The 22,734-nt window shown below is 36.8% G+C and overlaps 1 protein-coding gene across 1 annotated transcript in view; it reads right to left on the bottom strand.

Moving 5' to 3' along the window:
* Positions 1-8,664: 8,664 nt before the first annotated feature.
* Positions 8,665-22,734, bottom strand: part of UBR3 (ubiquitin protein ligase E3 component n-recognin 3) — a 100,136-nt gene continuing 86,066 nt past the window's right edge. The window contains exons 33-39 of the mRNA XM_031058276.1: positions 19,152-19,276; positions 16,544-16,651; positions 15,920-16,030; positions 14,925-15,101; positions 13,122-13,331; positions 11,715-11,854; positions 8,665-11,106 (exon numbers count right to left, since the gene is read on the bottom strand). Coding sequence (XP_030914136.1) covers positions 10,989-11,106; positions 11,715-11,854; positions 13,122-13,331; positions 14,925-15,101; positions 15,920-16,030; positions 16,544-16,651; positions 19,152-19,276 — 989 coding nt within the window. The 3' untranslated portion in view covers positions 8,665-10,988. The remainder of the gene's footprint in view (positions 11,107-11,714; positions 11,855-13,121; positions 13,332-14,924; positions 15,102-15,919; positions 16,031-16,543; positions 16,652-19,151; positions 19,277-22,734) is intronic.

Below are 22,734 nucleotides of genomic sequence, written 5' to 3'. Positions count from 1 at the left end.
GGAGAGGGGCCCGGGGGAAGGGAAGGGAAGGGTGACGTGAGCTTTGATGGAAATAAAAGCGATGCGTAGGTGGGCATAGCTAGCAGCATCGCCGGGAGTAAACGTCTCAGTCCCCTCTGTCCATTCAGTTCATTGTGGAAAACAATGAATTGCGAGCGCAGCTCCGTCTGCGCTCTGAGAAATGGGTCCTGGTGAAGGGAACGGTTTTATAAAGCATTTCTTCCCCTTAAGGTGTGAGGACGAGGAGAACTCCCGTCTTTGGGCTTCTCCTTTTGTACCTATTTGACTGAATTGAGTTCGGTCATACCCAATTTTCAGGTTGATTGATGAAAAGAAATGCAGGTATATATTTCTCTTTGACACTTTTCTTTGTTTACAAAAAATCTTAGAAAACCGGGAAGTTATTCTTTTGCTTGATATGCTGATGCTTTTTCCAAGCTCTCCCTCAGCTTCCTGCACCAGGTCTCTCTTTGCCCTTTGCCAGCCCACCATGGCCATCCCTGCCTCCGGCCCCGCGGCTGTAACGGCACCTGCCTCGTTCAGTGTCACGGAGAGCGGCTGCTCTATCCATCAGCTCCAGCAAGGGCTGCCTCACTGCACAGCCCCCAGTACCACTTCAAACACGGTAGTCATTCTCATCTGCATTTGACAAGTACACTAAGTAATCTTCATGATTACAACAACAACAACAACAACAAAGTAGGAGAGCTTTATATCCATAGATCTTTCGTATTTATTTAAGATGCACATTTTAAAGACTGAGGATCAGTGGATTTCTCTGCAAAACTCTTTCAGTGCCACCTTTACTAATTGCTGTACGAGTGTGGTTTTAACAAGTTTCCAACAGTGAAACTATCATTATGACCAAGGTGCAGTAATTTATTTTACCATCTTTTGATTAGTGAACTCTGTACTTTGTAATCTTATAGCCACACTTTTTTCCATACTATCCACATAGTAAATTATATCAAGATAATCCTTTATCAAAACTGAAAATAACTGATGTCAAACCTTGATTCAAATGGTCAGTAGAAAACATGATTCCTAAACATTTTCTGAGTTTAGCCCGTCACAGCATTAGAAAGAATCTGAGGTGATACAAGAGTCTCTAAAGTTTTGCTGAACATTTCACACTATTGTTTTGTTGAAATGTAGTGTACAAATTCTTCATCATAAGCCATTATTTTCTCTTTTGTCAGCAATTGTAAAATCACAGAATCAAATTTCAAAAGGACCCAGAAGGATCAGTGAGCCCAACTCTTAAGTAAATGGCCCTGTTGTATTTGGAATTATATAAGCAATGTGACAACAAATTGTAATATAGACAGCAAATAATAACATGAGACACACATCTGACCATCAACAGGCTTGTTCAAGGTGGATCCAAATGCTTAATCCTATATGCCCTGAGTTTACAGAAGTTATAGCATACTTTAAAACATAAGTTGTGCATGTGGTTCTGAAATGTGAATATTTCTTACCATGTAAGAAGCATTAAGATTCAGCAAAATTAACATCTTCATGCAATGTTCTGCATGTATGCCTTAAGTGTTCCTCATTATTTTCAAGAATTCCTTGCTAATCAAATCCAGAAGCTCTAGTTATTCCCACATTTCTCCCAAATTCTTATGTTAGTTTTTGAACCATTGGAATTTCCTAATTTATTGCTACATAATTTTGGCTCATGCAATCTAGACCTTTGTGGGTTCTGTTACAAAACTCTTTGTTTCATAATTTTCTTTATCTTCATGTACCTACTTGTTTTGTTCTGATGCTGATGGCTTTTTAATCCCTTTTCACTAGGCTCTTGCTGTCCAGCTAGAATCGTGTTTCCAAACTCTGCCAGCCTGTTCAACATAACCATTTACAGTCCAGGTACAGTGACAGTGGGTGACTAAACTGGGTTGGAGCTACACAAACGCCATGCTTATATCCCACACTGCATTTCCAAACTCACAGCCATTTGCACTGTAGTGACTTTGTAAGTATAACTGAACTTCTGGGAAAGGAAATGAAATCATGCAAAACAGAAAAGAAAGCCTTACAAACAATCCAGATAGGAGATATGATAGAATGAAATGCTATTCAAAAAAACCCAAAAAACCAGAAAATTGGGACATTTCTTGACTACAAGAAAATGGACTGGGATTACATGAGGTGCAGTGCAAAGGACCAAAACATGCCAAAACTAACCTCACAGATGTTGCAAAATCAGGGGAAAAAATCAAGGAGGAAGACAGAACTCTGAGGGGAAGATATGAGTGACATGGCATGGATACTGAAAAAAATATTGATAGAACTGTTATACAATTGCTGCACAAATGGAAGTCCTTCCTAGCCTTACTTTAGACTGCATTAGAAAATTAGAGAATGTGTCATTTATATGGTCATGGCTAGATGCCGAAAGGTGAAAAGCTATTATTAAAGGAAATGTTCTAAAATGCCCTAGCCTCAAGAATTGAATGGAAACAAAATATTTCATAGGCAATAAATAATCTACAGAATTTTACTGATGAGCTTATTGAAAGTGTAGTCCACAGAAGCTTTCAGTTGGTATACATTAACTAGAGATTTTTTGACAATCTATTAATTTTTAAATTGTCATACAATATTGACTTGTAGAAAAACATGTAACCAACAAATTATAAACGGAAACACTTTAATCATATCATTACAATGGAATCTATGCTTTCTGTAAGTAAAAAGTTGAGGTGCATTGTCTTACTCTGATTTATAATCTTAAAATCTCTTTATCTAAATGGATATACACAAACATTATTCACTACAGTAAATCCCTTTTAAAGTTAGGATTCCTTACTTTTTAAATACCTGTTCATCTCTCTGTACATTTTTCTTTGCCTGGAGATGGACTTGCAATTACAAAGAGAATGCATGATTGCATTAAGCTACACACATAATAAACTCTGATGAATCAGAATTTAATGTAATCATACCAAAGAGGTTTGCTGGAAGGGAAAAAAGAGTGCTGAAGACTTTAAGGACACTGCGGAAATGCAAACTGCTGTCATGAAAATCTTGAGGCAGTTTTGAATTTTGTGGATGCAGATAACTGTACCCTTATGTGAACATTAAGTAGCCAAAGTGACTGTGTATTGTGTTTTATTGTCTTGTCCTACCAGGCCACAGGTGCTGCTCCAGTTTTCCTTTTTTAGCTTTAAAATAAATGCAAATGCACTTTGCTTAAGGGTTGCCACCATTTTGAGGAAAACAAACTGTGCAAGAGGTTTGGTAGCCAAGGTCTTGTGGCAGTTATGTTTTTAAGCTGACATCTGAATTGGCATTACCTGCCTTTAATGTGTCTGTGCATACTTGCATACAAAGACTGTTGCCCTAGCTGAGATATCTAGTTTTCTTCTCTTTTGAACTAGTAGAAGAAAAATCCTGAATAGGAAACTACTGCATTACCTGAATACTGAAGACAGAAAAGGCAAAGCAACTGTTTTTTACTGCATGGATCAAAACAAAAAACAGCAAAGGAGACTGAAAAGGAGAAAACTCCTATTCAAAAATCCTTCAGTAGTGAAGGAAACGAAATATCAGCAATTTTAATGTAGGCGTGGTTCCACCACATCTCTGAAATCAATAGAAGCAGTGAGAAAAATATTGGGGCTTTATGCATATATGCAAAGATAATTTAAAGAAGCCAACAGCTGCAGAGTATTCAGATAAGGACCACAGAAGTACAGCAAAACTAAAAACTACATAGGCAGCAGCCCAGCATTGAAGAGTACATACACTTGCATCAGGAAAAAGCAGAGAAACAGGTCAATAATGTAACAGGTCTAGCCAAGAGTGAAGTGCAAGATACATAACCATAGTCCAGCCCTTACAAATCACATGCACAGACTGCAGACCTCAGGCAGACACCAGGAGGCAGAAGGGGGGAGATGGAATGCCCGGTGCAGGGATAGCAGTGAAATGTAAATAGCATTGCTGAACTAAAGTGACTTGGAATTATACTGGATTCATTCCAGACTAAACTCCAGATGAAGGTGACTCAAAGGACTTTTTTAAAAGCCAACAACAAAAATACACATAGAAGAGCCTACACATGGTATACTCTAGATAGCAATAGCCACAGAGTCTAGCTGGCAATGTGTATCACAAGCCCTATGAGGAACAACTGGGGGAGCTGGGGTTTAGCCTGGAGGAGACTCAGAGGTGACTTTATCACTCTCTACAACTTCCTGAAAGGCGGTTGTAGTCAGGTGGTGTTATCATCTTATTGCAGAGGTTCCATACTATTGTCTCCTTAGCGCAAAAGTTTCACACCTTCTTGGTGCTTCTCATGGGCAGCTCCTCCAAGCACTGACTCCTTCACAAAGCAGCCAACTGACACCAGTTCCCTTCTCAAGGGGTACCCCACTCTTTTACAGTGCTCTTCTTCTCATTGGTTACAGCTGTGGCCTGTTAAAGTCAGGCCTGTTCCTAATCTTTGATAACTGGCCCAGCTGCAACTCCTTGGGAGGAAGATTACTTTCTGGACGATCTTTATTTTCTTATATTCTATCCCCCTACCATGTGGGGTTGGTCTCTTTCTCCAGGCAGCAGCAACTGACAGAACAAGAAGACAGAGTCCTAAGCTGCACCAAGGAAAATATAGGCTGGATGTGAGGAAAATGTTTTTTACACAGAATGATAAAGTACTGGAATGGTCTGCCTGGGGAGGCGGTGGAGTCACCATCCATGGATGTGTTTAAAAAAAGACTGGATGCGGCACTCGGTGCCACAGTTCAGTTGAGATGTTACACATGGGTGGGACTCGATGATCTTGAAGGTCTCTTCCAAATCAGTGATTCTATGATTCTGTAATCTGTTCTGTAACATTACCCAAATACTATAAAATTACTCCTTATTCTACAGAGCTGGAGCGTGATGCTCCCAAAAGCAATCCTTACTCTTACTTTGTGAAGCTTTCTTCACAGAGGCAGCAGTAGTGTAACTGGGAGTGCCATTACAACATCTCATAGCTAATTATTATTTTTAAATTATTATCACAAAATATCCTGCTTGGAAGGGACCCACTAAGATCACGGAGTCCAACTCTTAGGTCTGCATGAACCATCCCCAAGAGTCACACCATGTGCCTGTTGTTACATTTAAATCTATGCATTTACCCTTAGTGGATGAACATCTGAGCAACTGAGCGTCCTGTATCACTCAATGCTCAGTCTGAGCGCACAGGACATTAATAATAAGTTGGAAGGTGAACTTATCCAAATAACCAAAGTATCTTCTCCTTACCTTTTCCCACAGGCAACATTTTACTCCCCCTTATAATACAGAAAATTAAAAGCTGCTGAGAAAAGAGTAAAATGAGATGATATTTCACATTAAGAATGTCTTATGCAAATTCCCAATGATGCTGTACAGAATAGGAGTGCTGGGTAAGATGTATCTACAGTTCTTTATTTGCTGCTTTTCTTCTTCCAGCTAATGAGTTCCCTTAGTATTCAAAATCCATCTTTGCCACCACACACTTACAAAGGTAAATCACTTGAATGGGCTGAGCTTTCTTCTATTTATTGTTGCTAGGGAACCACCTTGGTATTCACACAGATAACATGTCTTTTGACATACATTTCAGAGGACAAGATGCAACACAGCTCTGCAATATACAGTGAAAAAATGTACTGCAGCATTCTTGGAAATATTCTCCCACAGAAGAGCACTGCTACTGTAGTACCTTAGCTTCAGGTTGCTGTGGATTCCTTGTTTGTTTAGACAGACTGGAATTGTAAAACTATACACAGTAATCCAATGAATAGTCCCTAATTTTGCCCGGGATTAAAAGAGAAAGAACATCAGTCTGAATTAAGTGTTGGTAAAATAGCATCCTTCTAATTTTATTTTTTTTTATATTTTTGTATAAGAGAAATGTTCTGTAAGAATTCTTCCTGTTACGTAACTAAAAAAATCCAAGCCAAGTTGGGAGAAAGTGGAAGTGTGACCCATTTCTGAATAGCCAGGTATCTGAAGGTTATTTGAATTACATCAGTCACCTGCTGTGAGTATTAGTCATACAAATACTGCACTAAGTATTGAAAGGCAATAAGCTTCTTTAACTCAGAAAGTACTTATTTCTCGAGATAACAGCTTTTGGCAGGACAAAAAAGGTGATATAGAGATATTGAAGAGGAATTATTCTGCCCAGAATCATGTCTGACTATGGGAAACAACCCCATTTTAGTTTCCTGTTGGTTTTGATTACTGCCAACATATCTGTGTGAGGAGGGATATTTGAGATTGAAGGCATCAGTTTGAAAAAATGCAAAAAGCATAAACATGAAAGGGCCATGTCTCACTTGAGTCCTGTGTGCACATTTAAATTTATTGATGATGGAAGACCCTACTACCTGGATTTGCTTGAATATCAGTTGATCTAACATTACAACAGAGCAGGACTTACTGATCCAAACAGGAGGTGTTCCTGTTAGATAAAGGAGCTTAAAAGTTGAGACAAAACAAGCAGGATAAAGCAGGCAGCTAGAGAACCTAAAGGAAACAATACCTAACAGTCCCTTCAGCTGTCCTGAAGATCTTAGTTTAACAAAACCCACGTCTGTATTTTATATGATGTGAATGTTTACACCAGCATTGTCACCAAGTACCTTGTTGCAGAGCTGAGATTCAAACACCAGCTCCATACTAAACTCCCTAGAGAACAATGGGAAATTATCCTAGAACAAAGGCAGTCTCTTTTAGGGCCTGTGGAGATATTTGGAAAAAATGCAATGTTAGTTTTAGATTTTCAAAGCTGATGTGTGACAAATCTAACATGACCAGCACGAAAGCAGCCAGTCTCTCTACAAACTAACTTTCAAGCTGCACCCCCAGCTATCTCTAGTACCCTGAGAAAATGCAATTTAGTCACAAAGTATTGCTGTAAGTTGCAGAGGGCTCTCCAGCTGGTTTAGGCTGCGCAGTACTTTTGTTGTGCAGTACTACACAAATCAGTTCCATATACAACATGGAGACAACAAAGGCATGAAAGAAATGAGAGCTCCAGTCTTTCAAGGAAACAGAAGGAAAGTAACTTTTCAAACTGTATTAGTGGCTTCAACTGCAAGGTGCAAAGTATATTCCTTGACAGCTGAAAAACAAAGGCTCATTATCTGCTTTAGGTATTTGCCAGTATTACAAGTAATCCCTGAGAACATGTTGTTCTGATTTGGCAAGTGTTTTAGTATGCACTTGTGTTCTACATTCAAATGCGACCCATGCATAACTGGTCACCAGATTTAAGGCCAAAATGTAGGGACAGTAAATATTTGAACTATACTTTTCTCAGTATTGGGCATGAAGAATACTTGGGTTTTTTTCAGCTCTAATCTCTGAAGGTTTTCTTGCTTTGTTTTGTTATAACATTAAAAAATAAATCCATCTATGAGGAATAAGTCTAGCATAATTGTTTTCAATAAAAATTATTAAAAAACTTAGTAGTAATGAGTCAAAGGTATCCTATAATGGGAAATGTATTAGACATTGCACTCGGAGAAGAAGCAGGGTAAGCTACAAGGCTGAACTCACAGCAGCTTCTCAGTGTAAGAATTTGTAGGGGAACTACTGCCCATCTGAGCAAACATGCAAGCAGGGGCTTTGGGCACTGTGCCCTACCAAAAGGAGACATTCATCAGCGCAGCAGTGCAGACCTCACTGACTGCAGTGAGCAATCTCAGTCAAAGAAAAACAAACTCAATACAAATTGTCACACAGAGCCAGCCTCCTCTGATTGCATGCACTTCCTTATCTCCTGTGCTTGGAAATTTAGAACTGTGAACCTCCACACAATGGCTCAGGTCGTTCCTGTGGGTTTCTTTGCAAACAGCATAATTTCATTCTCATCTATGCTAACAGTCAGACAGGCTCCATTCATCACTGCCCCCGCCTCTGAGAAAAGAAACTGAAAAACAGGACAGCAGAATTTGGGTTAGATGAAAATCAGATAGAAATCATATCAAAATCACCACAAAACTCAAGTCTGCCCTGGTGGCTATGCACACAACGTGAACTGATCTCATGGGATTCTGAAGTAAAGAATAACATTTGTGGGATACTACAGGAAAAGATCCTGCTTTTAAAAGAAAAATGTAATTTCCTTGTGAAATACTGTGATTATACAAGATTTCTGTTGCAGGGGTGATGAAAATAGTAATTAAAAAATTCAGGCCACCACTGAAAAAGGAAAGATGCTGTTATGCAAAGGTCAAGGCCAAAAGAAGACTGTTCCACCAAATCTCTCAAAGGTCAAAAGAAAAGAAAAAACTTAATACATAAATATTACATTTATCAAATTGAAGTAATCGTTATTCCAGAATAAGACTTGACAGAAAAGGTCAAGCAGTTTTTCCAAAAGTAGTTTCTCAACTCAATAATTTAACTTTAGTAGTTTGCAGCAGCAATGCTGGAATACACTTAAGCACTACTTTAAGTGCTATAGTTATGAGTAAAACAATCCAAATTACTATTGCAAAATACATGGCTGTAAGCAATAAATTAAAACACGTACCAAGTTTACTCTCTATGCAAAGTACTTTGCATGCATAAGGTTTTAACATTTAAATAACTGCCTGGCTATTGGGTGGAATTCAGTGTCATTTTGGATTACTGGGGCAGAGAGAAAAAATTTCATGAACACACAGATTGACAGTAGACTTTTATTAACATATCTTACAATGCCAATTATTGTATTCCTAGTTTTGTACTCTTCTGATGTGTTATAAAGATCGATTTAGAGTCTACAGTAATGTACTGTACTTAAATGATCATTCATACAGGATATCACACCAGAACATTTGAGTAATACGCACACACACCACTCTAGTTTGGACCTGTTATTTTTCAAGGTTAGCTTAATAAAGTAGGATTTAAAAAGTTATGGGGGAAATAAAAATCCTTGTTTAGCAGCATGCAAGGATATTCAAGTACAATTTTTCAACCAAGTAATTTTTTGTAATTTTTAAATTGACTGGTGACTAATTCACCAGTACTATAATAACCACTATGAAATACCCAAATGTTAAAGTTAAGGCTAATAGTTTTACTTCACATCCATATGCACAATCAGAGAACATTCTGTTTTAAATAAAACACAGTAATCAAATTCTGGACACATTATTTCTTGTAAATAAAGCATTGGAGCTTCAAACTACAGATCACTCAAGTTCATGAGCCCTGTAATAATGTTATGCTGGCAATGTAAAGAATCTTTTTGCTCTTTAACCACACTTACAAAATGGCCTGATATTCTTAATGAGCAATGCAAAAATATCACAGGCAGAACTTATAATACAGTATCAAAAAAGTAGTATTTTGGAAAAGACACAGCCATTTAGTCAGTGAAACAGAGTAATTCTAATCTTATAGGAAGTAGTGTAATACTTTTGAAATATATATATATATATATATATTTATATGTATGTATAAAAACCAGTATCCTTTATTGTAGGGTTTTTCAAATTGCAGGTATCCAGAAAAACTTATTGTATTTACTTTGCCTTCGGTCTGTTCTTGATTGCTATACAGTCATTTTATTTCCCCTATACACTTTTCACTAGATAATGATTTCCACTGGGGAATTGTTTTCTTTGTGTATGTGGCTTTATCATAAGATGTTTTAATTTTACACATACAAAGTTTATTTTACACACAAGCTGTGGAAGTCAAAACTACCAGGGAACTGCTTGGTAGTACTGTATGAAATGTCCTCAAATGTCCAAGACTTGTGAAAAACAATAGTAGCAATATATTACATACCAGTATTTTGACTATAATCTTTCCTACCTACTTACACTATAGATTTTAGCCCAGTTATGCCTCTTCTCATGAATTTTTTAGTCCTCTAAGCATAAATTGTTTTGGCATTCATCCAGTGAGGCTGCACATGCACTGGTAGCTCATCTTGGCTACCTTTGTTGAATTTTTTTTTTTTATTTTTAGGAAACCAAGCAGAAAGAACAGTGATTACTTTAAACAAATACAATATTGAGGAACCTCCTGAAATGACAGTAAAGATACAAAATTATGTTTCATTTTTAGAATAGCCTGCACATTCCTAATCCAATCCTTCTGAAACATACATCTGGTTTGGAATGACAGGCAGGCTCACAGTTGTTACATTTGTAACTGGGATCTGCTATGTTGGGCACCAAACAAATTCCCTATATACAGCAATTTCTGTATGTTATCATTAACAATTTATTCAAATGATGTGAAAAAAAGAAAAGCTCCTTCCTGGAAAAAAAAAATGAAGACAGAATGTGTGTTCTGGATTACATGAAGAGCAGTAAGATACCTAATTTACAGTTATTTCATTTACTTATGGAGAAAAAAAAATGAAGTTCCTGAGAATGTGTAAGTTTTCAGTAATGCCTGAAATATTTCAATAGACTTCTATAAGTGAAATACTCTTTAAAATTCACCTTTCAGACCAATTATTACCATGCAGTCTCACAGCTGGTTTACAGACCTAATTACAAATGCCTATCAAGTCAAAACCTCAAGCCAATACAAAAAAGGCAAAGAAATTTTATCCAACATACTTAGTAGATGTAATAGACATATACACCGTTTCAGCAAAAATTGCTAAAAACTCAACTCCATGCAAAGTAAAATAAAACCCAGACAGCTACCCCTGGAGCCTCTAAACAACTCCAAGTAAATTTGTGCTTCTTAACAATAATGGACTTTAAAAAACACAAGAAAAATAGACTACTGAGTGCAATAAGATTGCTCACACCATTTTGAGGATTTAATTTCAATTATTGTATCATTCTTTTGTAGCAACAACAGCTCATTTTGCACAGATTCCACATATTGACAAAGTTCCATTTCCCTTTTATGCCCATACCCTCTTCCACCCCGAGCCAAGGAGCCAAACTCCCGTTCAGTTAAAGCTATTGTCAGTCAAGATGCATTCATTCATGGTAACAGCAGTTACATGGTGTGTAGATGATGATGATGATGATTTACAAGCCATTATAATGTGGCCCCCATCTTTTATTGATATGATCAAAAGTATGAGACACCCACTGCTGTTCAAGCACTTTGTATCTTTCCTTGCATATGTATAGGGGTTTACCACGCCTGTGGAGGAAAAAAAAGGAAGAAAATAAATAGTTAATATGCCAAGTAAAGGGAAAGATGCTTCATTACATAATCAACACATACTCATACAACTTTTTTGCAGGGTAAACATGCATTTTTATTGGCGAGGGGTTTTCATTTTTGCTTCCCAGCAGTAGGGTAACTGCTGGGACTTGCCTTCCTTACACTGGATAGCAGAATCCAGAAACAATCACTTGTTCTCTCAGTCATGTGTAGCTTGGAAGTTATGCTCCATCCCTACACTGGAATCCAACTACATTGCTTGATTAATGGCCAAACAACAGCATTGGGAGACAAGTGTTTCCCAACACAACACAGAATTAACCACAGTGGGGAATGGCAACATAGTAACCTGTCTGCTGGGTTCCTGGTATGACTCAATGATCATGACGACACCACCTCTGGGCCAAAAAATCCTCAAAAACCCAAGCCAATGAAAGTCAGTCCAAGTGCACTAAATGGGGATTTTCCATTTTTCCACGCAAGGAAGGTAGAGATCTGTTATAATCTGTTATTGCATGTTACAAGACAAAGCTGATCTACACAGAGGCACCAACAATGAAACACAGCTGTAATGAAAACATTACCTAAGATCCCTGTCTTCTTCCCCATGTGCATCGAGATAAACAGAACCCCAAAGGCAGAAACGATGGCCTCGTATGATGATAATTACAGATGCGTTAATCAAAAGGAATATTCCTGTCCCAGCTCCACAGTTTTGAGAATGCTGTAATGTTATGGGTGTAGAAAGGCAAGAGTGCAAAGCTTCTGTTAATGTCTGTCAGCTTTGTAACAGAAGAAATTTAAAAAATAATACTTTGTTTTCCTTCAAATAACATTCAAAAGACATTATTGAGTAAGAGACAGTTTGCCAAAGGATAGCCTGCTCCAAAATTCTCCATCTAAACTAGAATTCAGTGTCTTGTGCTGCCATTACACCACCTGCATATAAAAACATTTCCCTACTCAGCAAGGGAGGACATTTGTTACCATGTAAAAAAATGAATTACAAAAAAATAAGCAAAAATATTATGTACAATATTTTGAATTTGCTGTTGTATAGCAAACTGTATAGGACTACCAAATATTTTTCATAGATGGCAAAAACGGGAGAAAGTATTTAGAAAAACATAGTATTACCTCTTTTACAACAGTCTGTATTGTTAAACATTTGCTTTCTCTATCCATGCTCACAGATCTAGTCTATGGCTCTACAAATCTAATAAAAAAATTTTTTAAGTAATTCTTGATATGTTGAATATGTCATCCATCTCTGACGTTTTATGCCCCATTTGTAAATATCTCTCCAACAAACTACTCTCACAGTTTTGTGAAGTCCATATAGTTCCAGTCTTCCCCTAACTGTTCAATGGAAGTAAAGAGAAAACCTATCAAAGCAAACCTTTATCATTGTATGAAAATCAGTAATAGATGTCATCCAACTCAGGCTCCCAAAAGAACTTATATATATATCTACTGACTAGAAAACTTTTGACTACTGAAAAAGTCAAAGACCTTAAATCAGTAGTTACAGTCTGTAGATCTCTAGTAGGTTGTCAGGTATCAGAAAATACTCAAATCAACCACAGACTGATTTTCTATGTACTTGGAAAGCAAGGAAACAAACCAGAGGAAAATTAAAATAATATACTAACAACCTGAATGTAAACAAATTTCAACTGGCTGTGAATCAAAACCACGTGTCAACATTGCACACACTGGCTTTGTAAGACTTTCACAAAAAGGGGAAATAGGTTGCTATGCAAGTGATTTGCTCTCCAGAATCCAGTCTAGGTCTATCTCTCAGAAAGAGGCACTAAACTCTATCACTGGGGGTTAGACTAGATGACCCTCAAAGGTTCTGTCCAACCCAAACTATTCTATGATTATTTAAACACATTTTGAAAAGGAAACCATCAAAACTAAGCAATGGAGTTAACAAATATCAATGAGTGTGAGAATCAATTACAGAATTTGAATTAACTCTCTCTTACCAGTACACATTCACAGTAGCTCTGTTGTTTACAGCACAGTCCTTTCAAGCATACAAAAGTACCACAAACTAAGCAAACAGCAGGATCTTTAGGAACCTTGGTACAAACGGAACAAGTTTTTCTGTGATAATACTGAAAAATGGTATTGTAATTCTCAGGCAACTGAAGGAGGCGTGGCAAGTCCCACTTAGGCTCCTGGATAAGCAAAGCCTACAAATAAGGTAACAATATATATCAGTTCAGTCAATTTTTAAAGCATTTATATTTTCTAAAAAAAAAAAAAAAAGAAAAAAAGAATACCACATAAAAGAAACATGCAGTTTAAAAACATCTAATTTCTTTTGCATTTCACAAATTTAGAAGTCAAATGTCACCTTTTAATAGTCACCTGCTCCTGGCTGATTACCCTCCCCAACTGCAGTCACATTTCATCCTTTGTAACAGGTACAAAATGGGCACCAGCCTTTTCCCAGGGATGTTTTCTACATGTGACATATTTTAAGTGCAAACACCTTCACAGCTAAAACAAGAGGATTAAGAGTCACCTACACGAAAGACTCTCACTCCCTGCACTAAGTTTGTTCGGCCATTTCAAGGTATTACTCCGAAACTCTGGCACTGACTATGAAAGTTGTCTCCCAGCTAAAATTTAGACTCAAATTTTCAAAAACAGAATTGAAGTTAATCTCTGTAAATGATATTTGAAGACATCTGCCTATTTTTCAAAACTGTATTGGACAACCGCCATTAAGAAGTTACCAGAACTCACGATTTTTGATAAGACAGGCACTACCTGTCTTAAATACTGCTTTGAAAAGCCTAACTCTTCTCACTTGCTCTTAAAAACACTGTCCAATTTTATGTTGTTTGGGGTGGGAGGGTGCGTTTAAACAGAAATATGTTTTCCTCCAATGTAGTAATTTTTTTCTGTGTTTATAACTGATGAGCATAGTGGTCAGATGGGATTCTTTTTTGCAAGGTCCAAATATTTTTTTAAGAGTGCATGACCTTGAAACCTAAATTGCAAAAAAGAAAAAAAGAGAAAGAAATACTGCATTTGTACCAGGTTACTTTCCAATCATGGGAAGAATGCTATCAACTTCACTGCAATCTATAATATCTAACAGATTAGCAGGAACTGTATTTTGAGATTAATCTGGGTATTCAAATTTTCACAGGAACAATCATGTTGCAGAGTGAGGAATGCATCTGGCTTTCCCCTGACACCACAGATTTAGGAGAAGGGGACTTGAATTGTTGAGATGCAGCTTGTCATCAAAACAATGCACTCATGTTGAAACATTTCCATTTCACAACTGATTATTTCAGTTACACTAACTCAAGTCTTGGCATTATTTCTTTAACCTTCAGAGAAAATGTACCATTTTTCATCAGTAACTCTTAAACAGATTTTAACCTTTTCATTTTTTCCAGTTTTGCAACTGAAGATGCAATGTTTTACAGTAATTTAAAACAGGCAAGGAAAAGTTCTGATACCTATTTTCTTAAAGTTTCTATTACCTGCCCTTTATTGGCTACAGGTGCACACTTAGTATCACCTAAGGGTAGTATTTCTACATTCTGTCTCCAATGATCATAAAAACCACACAAGTCGTCTTATTCCTGTTTTTAGCCAATTCAACCCATATCCACTTACCAATATTTCCCATTACAAATTCTCTCTCACAAGTTAACATTCTCCAATCCTTAGTCAAAGCAACAGTGTATGTGCATAATGCATCAAGCAATCAATAGCTGCTTCCATATCATGACTATTTTGGAAAAAATAACTTTGCTACATACCTTTACTTGATCAGGATGTCTAACTGCAAATGAAACCAGTTCTGAGCACCACTGTGATATCATGTCAAATGCTGGCACTGGCCAATCAAGACAAGAGGCACTGGTGAACTGATGAGCTGACTGAAAAGATGGTAATAGACCCAGGCAGCTTGCAAGAACGGTGAATTCTTCATCTTCCTTTTTAGGCATGAAATCAGAGAGGCTTAGATTAATACTTAGACTCTTAGTTTTTAAATAGTTTATTAAAAATAGATCTATTTCAACAAAAAAGTATTCTAGTACTAAGATGCAAATAGTCATGCTTAGTGACACAGGAAGGTTCAATTTCACCAGATAACTTCAAACTGGACTCTTGAAACAAAAAAAAAAAAAAAGAAAAAAAACCCAAAACCAACCAAATACCAAATTTAAAACCTCAACCCAAACCAAACCCCACAAACAAAACACAACTCCCCCACAAAAACCACAAATCCAAAAAACAGAAACAAAACAAAAAAGCCCCAAACTCCACAATAATTTTTTTTCTGTTTAGTACCCCAAACTAGCTAACTGCTGTTTTACAAAGGAGATGATGTGGGGGAAAGGAAAAGAGGGAGCTGACCTGCAGTAAACTCTACTTAAATTAGTCATGGAACTCTACACATAATTGTCTGCTGATGCAATGTCTCTGAGAATGAAGTATTAACAGGCATTAAGAAAATCAGTACTGAATTCCACTGTGTGTGGAATTACACCATCTCTGCAAACGCCGGACAAGTTTAAAAAGTATCTTGGTATTTTACGAGACAATCACCTATAACCTAATTAAATAAGCATGACTTTGCTGAAGTTTAAGAATATAATACCATTTTTTGAAAACTGCAGTGCTATAATATATGATTTTTAAAAAATCTTAGGATAGAACATGCATACCATGAAAAAAACACCTTCAAGTTTAGTTTTTCATCTCTAGCTTTTATATGGAAACGTTTGAGTGTGCCCCTCTCATTCTGTACCTGACAACTAGGCAAATCCCCTCCAAAGAGATGGTGTTGAAGAAGGCTTGTGATCCTGAGGAAAGGGAGGCAGAACTGCTGCAGATAGCACTCAACAGAATCCGGAGTTACCTAGACAGGAGGAAGCTATTACTAAATTCTGTCCCAGCAAATTATCCTTTAAGTATGGAAAGTCCAATATGAACCAAGTATTTTTTAAAGCATATTATAAAAATGACTGCATCAAACATACATTCCAAAGGCCAGCATTTCACTAATAACCTGAAATACCTCTGTAGGTTTTCTTCCCCCTCGACAAATGGGTTTTCTACTTAAATATTCACTTTTTCAAGTTTCTGAAAGGTCTTTTGTACGTATGATTAAAATCCATATATATGATTAAAACCTGTAATTATAAGAAGTATTTGTCAATAACTTTCTCAATGTGGCACTGACCACATCTGATATTAAAAGAGGTAGAGGCATTTGCAGAGGCAAACTGTCCCCAAGGGTTATGCTTTGATCTAGAAAATAAAGAGCTGTACTGCAAGTCTTTAGCAAGATCAGAGAAAAATCATTATAACAACAAGGCAAAAAAACTTCAAGGGGACATGCTGGATAAATTTTCCAGAAATCTGCCAGTACCACTGGTAATTCTTCAGTCTCTTCTTCTTCATATATCTTCCCCTTAGACAGTTCACTAATCACATGACCCAGCAATACTTCCCAAGATTTTTCTCCACTGGATGTATTCTGCAAATGAGAAGAAAAGAAATCCAAAAAGAACTGGTTATAAAAAGGAGAAAATGTTTCTGTAATAGCAAAAGCAATGAAGAATATTTCCTTTTGATCAACATGAATTTTGATCTACAAAGATACACAATGCTTAAAAAAAATTTAAAACAAATACATAATTTTACAGAAAGGCACTGCATTTAGCTTGAGTGAAATGTGAATTGCTACTTGAATTACATATGTTCTAAACTGAGTGCTTTATGAAAGCCATTGTATAAGGCTTGCATTTCACATTTTCTCTGAGAGTATATAAATGTTTGCTTTAAAACTAGAAAGAATCACTTCACGGATACATCTTGTTCCAACAGAATTTTAATTCTAATACATGATTTTGTAAAAAAAGTAGTTTTTGAAAACATACCAACCAGAATGAATGACAAACACTTGCTAAGTATTTTAAGTTAAAATGAATCTATCAGAAAGTACAAAGTTGCATTTGGAATGAACAATGTCTACTACAGATGGAAAATATATTTAGTGTAAAGAATAAATAGCCACTTAGCTTTGTGCCATAGCAATGACATTTAAAAGCAACACAGAAAGCTTTAAGAAATAGAAGGCAGTATTCTCATAAGTATTTTCCCAAGTCAGAATAAATTCTACCCAGGAAAAAGATGACTGGATATGAATTTTGAGTTCTGTTAGTGTATTCTCAACACAACAAATAAGGGAGTGGAACATTACTGTGATTCTTTAAAGAAACCAAACACTTGAGTACATAGTGATGTATATAATTCATCAGTTGGTTTCTTTAGTGCATTTTGACACCAATTTTCATTCTCCATTTTAGATGGGGTCTTAACCTTTCATACTGGGACCGTGCACTTACTGTTTATGCTCATAGTCAAAGAACCAGAAGGCAACACACACTTAATTCAGCAGCTAAGACAAACCTTCTTTCTGTGTTTTCCTGGAAGTTTACTCCACAGGCATTTACAGTGCGCTTCCTAGGACACTGTAACACACCTTGCAAAGATCATGAGGGTGAATTTGGGTTTCAAAAGTAAAATATCCACCTCTCATCCCTGCTGAGAAATTAAACTCTTCATGTTGTTTGATCATTTGACATAAATATAAAGCAAAGTTTTCAGCCCATGTTTAATGTCTGGAATGCCAAACTGTAATAGATTCACTCGGCATTATCCACAGACACAAAAGTTAAGTGAGGTGATCTGTGTAGTCATCCCAGAATTAAAACGTCAATCTTACCAGCAGAGAAGAAAAAACCAACCTGAACCATGCTTTCAACCACTGGGGCTTAAAGAAACTTTAAAGAAAGAACTTGGGTTTCTAAATTAAAAACCAGCTTCCTTTGTGATGCATGAGGATGAGGGACAGGCTGAAGAAGAGAAGAGCAGCCAAGGGGCTGGGAGAGAGGAACAGGGAGCTGTGTGATTACCACTGGCCAATCCCGAGTGCTTTAAACTGCAAAATTATGTATCACCTGAGAATCACTTAAGTAAACAATGAAAAAACACCCATCACTAGCAACAACCTCAAGCAAATGTCATTTTATTTCTAAGACAATGATATTATATTGAAAGAAGGGTTGGATAGGGACCTAACAAAATGAAGTACGGTCCAGTGATTCCAATGTAAAAAAAATTCTCATAGTTGCAAGCCAGCAGATAATTTGTCCTTAAGATCTTGGAATTCTGACTGACCACTATGACAAATTTAAGTTACATGTGAAAAGGCAGGTCATGCTTCTCAGTCTTTATTTCATTTTACATCTAAGGCCCAGCTGTTATATAAAGGGGTAATACCCATTTCTTCTCCTGGTCCCAACACTTGTATCCTTTCCTTTGGTCTGACATTGCCATTCTTCTGACCTTATGGGAAAACCAATCTGTGGAGCAAAAAGTTAACTGAAGGATTAAATGAATGCTGGTGCTAATGCAGAGAACTTTGTCTTTGGTGGCAACTGGCATTCAATCAGCTGAACTGAAATAGAAAGATGCATTGTCACTTTACTTGTAAATACCACAAGAAGTCAAGGAAACAATAGTGACAAATTTCCTTCTCTGTCTCTTCATCACATGAGCACTCTCGACCACATAGTGAGAGAAATTTGTATAGCTAGCCACAAATAGCACAAGCAAGCTGGAAAAGTCAAGAGGGTTTTTTCTCCAACAAGGTTGCCTGCTTTTCCTGTAGAGAAATGCATCAGATCGATGCCCATGGTTTACATAGGATAACTTCAATTTCACAGGAAGGAAAGCTGCATTTACTGATTACAGTCACTGCAACAAAGTAGAGATTGAAACTATAAAGACACAGATTGTGAAACTTTTAAGTCTCATCATGTACAAAAACCTGCAGAAATTGCACACACAGAAAGAAATTACTGGATTTTGAAGCAGAAGCAAATTATTACATGCAAATCAGAGGTATCTATTACATTCATACTAGAAATACTTAAGCAGAATTTCATAAATGTTTTAATAAACTAACCAACCTTTTTGAGAGCTCCTGACTCTTTCCATGCCATCCTATCTTCAGCACTGCATTTAACAGAAAGTGCTGCCAAGGCTTGAGTATACAATAAAGTGAACAGCACTTTTACAATGCAGGTGAAGTGTTCTGTAAAACAAAGAAAGTAATTTTTAAACATTTGATCTTTTTAGCAAATATAATGATTACAGAGTCTCTAGTTATGGAAATGGTAATTCTGAAACGAAGAGCAAGTGCTACACAAAGAACAACCCTTCAAAACATACAAAACAACATATATTTATTGGCTTTCAGATATGACTTGGCAGCCGTAGTGAACACAACAAGTACAGGGCAAGTAATTTTCCACTGCTCCTTATTTTCATCTTAATCCTGGTTAGCAGTGACCTCATCCTAGTGGCCTGGTGATAATACAAGATTATATTTTGTCCAAAGGTTACATAAGTTAAGCTACTGATTACTGTAGATGTAAGCAAATGCATATCCTACCATCTCTTCTGGCTCCCATCAGGGGTGACACTCATACAAATATTGAAAGAATTAAATTAAAAAAAAATCACCACAAGAACATCTAGCATATCAGCTTCTAACCCTTCCCTTCCAGATACAGATCCTGCCATAAAACACTTGCTGCAAAACACTCTTGAGTGAGTACCTATTTACTGGACCTCACATTCATACAGAAGGAAGGCAGAAGGCAGACTGGCATTTTCAAAGATCTTTATGATTATTTTTTTGATATTTAAAGGACTATTATTTCCTACAGCTAGGCTGCAGGAGAAAGGTTTTGAAATTTTTTGGGGGATGCTAGCAACAGAAGCAAAATGAGACTTCCTAAAATGGAAACAGGAAAAAAAGATAATTGGCTGAAAAGAAGATACTGAAGTAGTCCTTTTTTATCTTTTTACTTTAGGCTCCATTTCGAGTCCCAAATTATCTAGTTTGTTTTTAAATCTAGGCAGATCAAAGAAGTTTCTATCATCACTTACACCACTCCTTAAGCATAAACATAACTAATATATATCTAAAAAAATGTAGACAAAAATGAGGCATTTAAGAAGTCCTCTCAGGCTTTGAAGTCAAGCAAAACAATTTACATAAGCACCTCACAAAAACTAGGCTAAATTAATTCTTTCTTCCCAAAGGATTTAAATGAGTTTCATATGTGAAAATGAGGAGGCCAGGAAAATGAAACACCTTGCTTCTCCTTTCCTGCATCTAATATAAAACCCCACTACTAGATTATAAAATATACACAGCTAAGACTTGAGAACATAATTAAATTTGTGAAATAGTAATTCTTTGTCTATGCAACAAGTGTTTACAAATCAATGCAGACATGGATTTTGAAACTTTTTAATGTCTCTAAGTTTATGTGAGTATCAACTACAAGCACAATTTAAGCATCTAAAACATCATTTCTTATTACACAATTTAAAATTAACTTTTCTGTATTATATCCCTTTGGGGCTTGTGTTAAACATGACAATGAATAGTCCTTTACTTCATCCCCCCCTTCCAGTGCAGGCAGCATTACAATGATCCTGCCTCTTCACATCTCCCCAAGAGGAGGATTTACCAGATCCCACTAGATCTTGAGGCCATATTTTTTATCTCTGCTGAAACCTCCATTTTCTTAGCAATTCTACCCCTGAGGAATAACAGCAGGCAAGCTTGCAGGAAATTTTCTGGGACTGAAATCTACAAGATGAAACCACACACATTCAGAGAACTGTAAAAATTGCCTCTTTGGCCTGAGTTAAGAGTTTGCAATCATAGCTAGAACTGAACTCAGGTGCTGAGCTCGAACCCCCCAAGAGGAGAGACAAGCAATACAAATCAATTTCACACTGAAAGCGTGAAGGAAACCCCCTGCATGCAGAGCAGCAAAGGCACAAGTCTGTCAACAGGCACCAGCCTGCCACAGCCTGCTCCATCTTGTAGCTCTGCACAGGTGATTGCAGGGCTCAATACTGGGTGTCTTTGCACATTGTAAAAAATCTGATTTTTGCTAAATAGAATTACTCTTTGTCCCCATTCCCTCCCTTAATACTAATTGTTCAATTCACCAGAAATATGTCTATCCCATGTTATGTTTCAATTAAATGAATTCTCTTGTATTTACTTACAAGAGTATGTGACTCATAAATTACATTTGTGATGTAATAAATTACAATGTGACTATGAATTACATTTTTGGAGAATCCAGAATTGGACAAAAATTGTACACTCCCACATCTGGGTCACCCTTAAGAAGTCCTGAATTCTGCCCAAACGTCATCGGTTTTTTTCCCCTTAGGAAAATATCTCAGGAGCAGCTCAGAGGCCACCTTTTGTATAATGAGCACCAAGACTTTTTTATAGTCATAGAAACAGCCCATGGGAAACATACTGAAACATCAGTCACTGCATCAATTATCACTTCATTACCATATTACCTCTTTAAATGCCATATATTGGACAGCTGCAGGTACCTGTAATGCTGAAGCTGTTGCATTCTTGTCTACTGCAAAGAGCAAATTTATTTGACTTCCTGCAGTGTGCTTGTGGGGGCTGTGTGCCGTTTTCCTGCTGCCCCCTAAGGCAGGCTGTGCTTTTGCTATATCATCTTCTCAATTTAATGATTCTAAAGCTTGCAATTATGTGAAGTAAGCCACCGAGCAAAGTTCTGCACTGAAATGCATTTAGGACTCCTGTCTCTAATCTGATAGCCTGACAGTCTGAAAGTATTATTACTATAGCTAGGCCAATCTAATCAAAACAGGCTAATCCAGAACTTTTGTACTTATTTTTGAATTATACTGAGAAATGCACTTATGTTCCTATTTTTAAAACTTTTTGGAACCAAATAATTTCAAAGCATCTCATCCGATTATATGCATCAACCAACACCCTTAAAAACTAAGTTTAAATAGGAAACACTTCTAGAACTCTAATTTTAACATTAGTGCAAGAAATGTGCAGATAAATAAGCATATTACCAACAATATAAATATTTTATTTTCAATATCAAATTAGATGGTATACCCTAAGACAGAAGGAATCCACAAAGAGAACCAGATGCAAAATTAAGGACATAGGGCCTTTTTTACTAAATTTGGAAGGAGATCTTTGTATAAATAACCTTTGAAAAATATTCTTCTTGATCAAAAGCTTGAACCCTTCTTTGAAAACACAACTTCAGAACAAAGGGAGACAGCACTGAACTTCAGATAATTCATGAAAGGTACATTAAAGTTCCAAGATACAGATAAATATTTGAGCTTCCACACTGAAACTGGATAGTATTCAAGCTGATTACATCCATACTATATATTTAGTCAAGATCCTTATCCAATAATTTTTAAAAGTGTTAGTGTTTGCAGTGTGCTGCTTCTTACACCCAGTGCAACGCAGAAACTGCAATCACTAGAAGCCACACTCTGTGCTCCTAGAAATCTGTACACAGGGTCCCAAGTCAGGTGGTGGGAAAATAAAACTTTTTACAATTGATGGTAACAAGAAACAACATCCAACTTCAATTAAATGACTCCAGCATCCAAAAACTATGCTGCAGAAAGGACTGGTGGGGGGGAGGGGGGTATGGA

This window comes from Geospiza fortis, unplaced genomic scaffold (assembly GCF_000277835.1).
Source record: "Geospiza fortis unplaced genomic scaffold, GeoFor_1.0 scaffold112, whole genome shotgun sequence".
Taxonomy (NCBI): Eukaryota; Metazoa; Chordata; class Aves; order Passeriformes; family Thraupidae; genus Geospiza; species Geospiza fortis.
The sequence above is the reverse complement of the archived record's forward strand: the minus strand, read 5'-3'. Positions and strand labels throughout refer to the sequence as shown.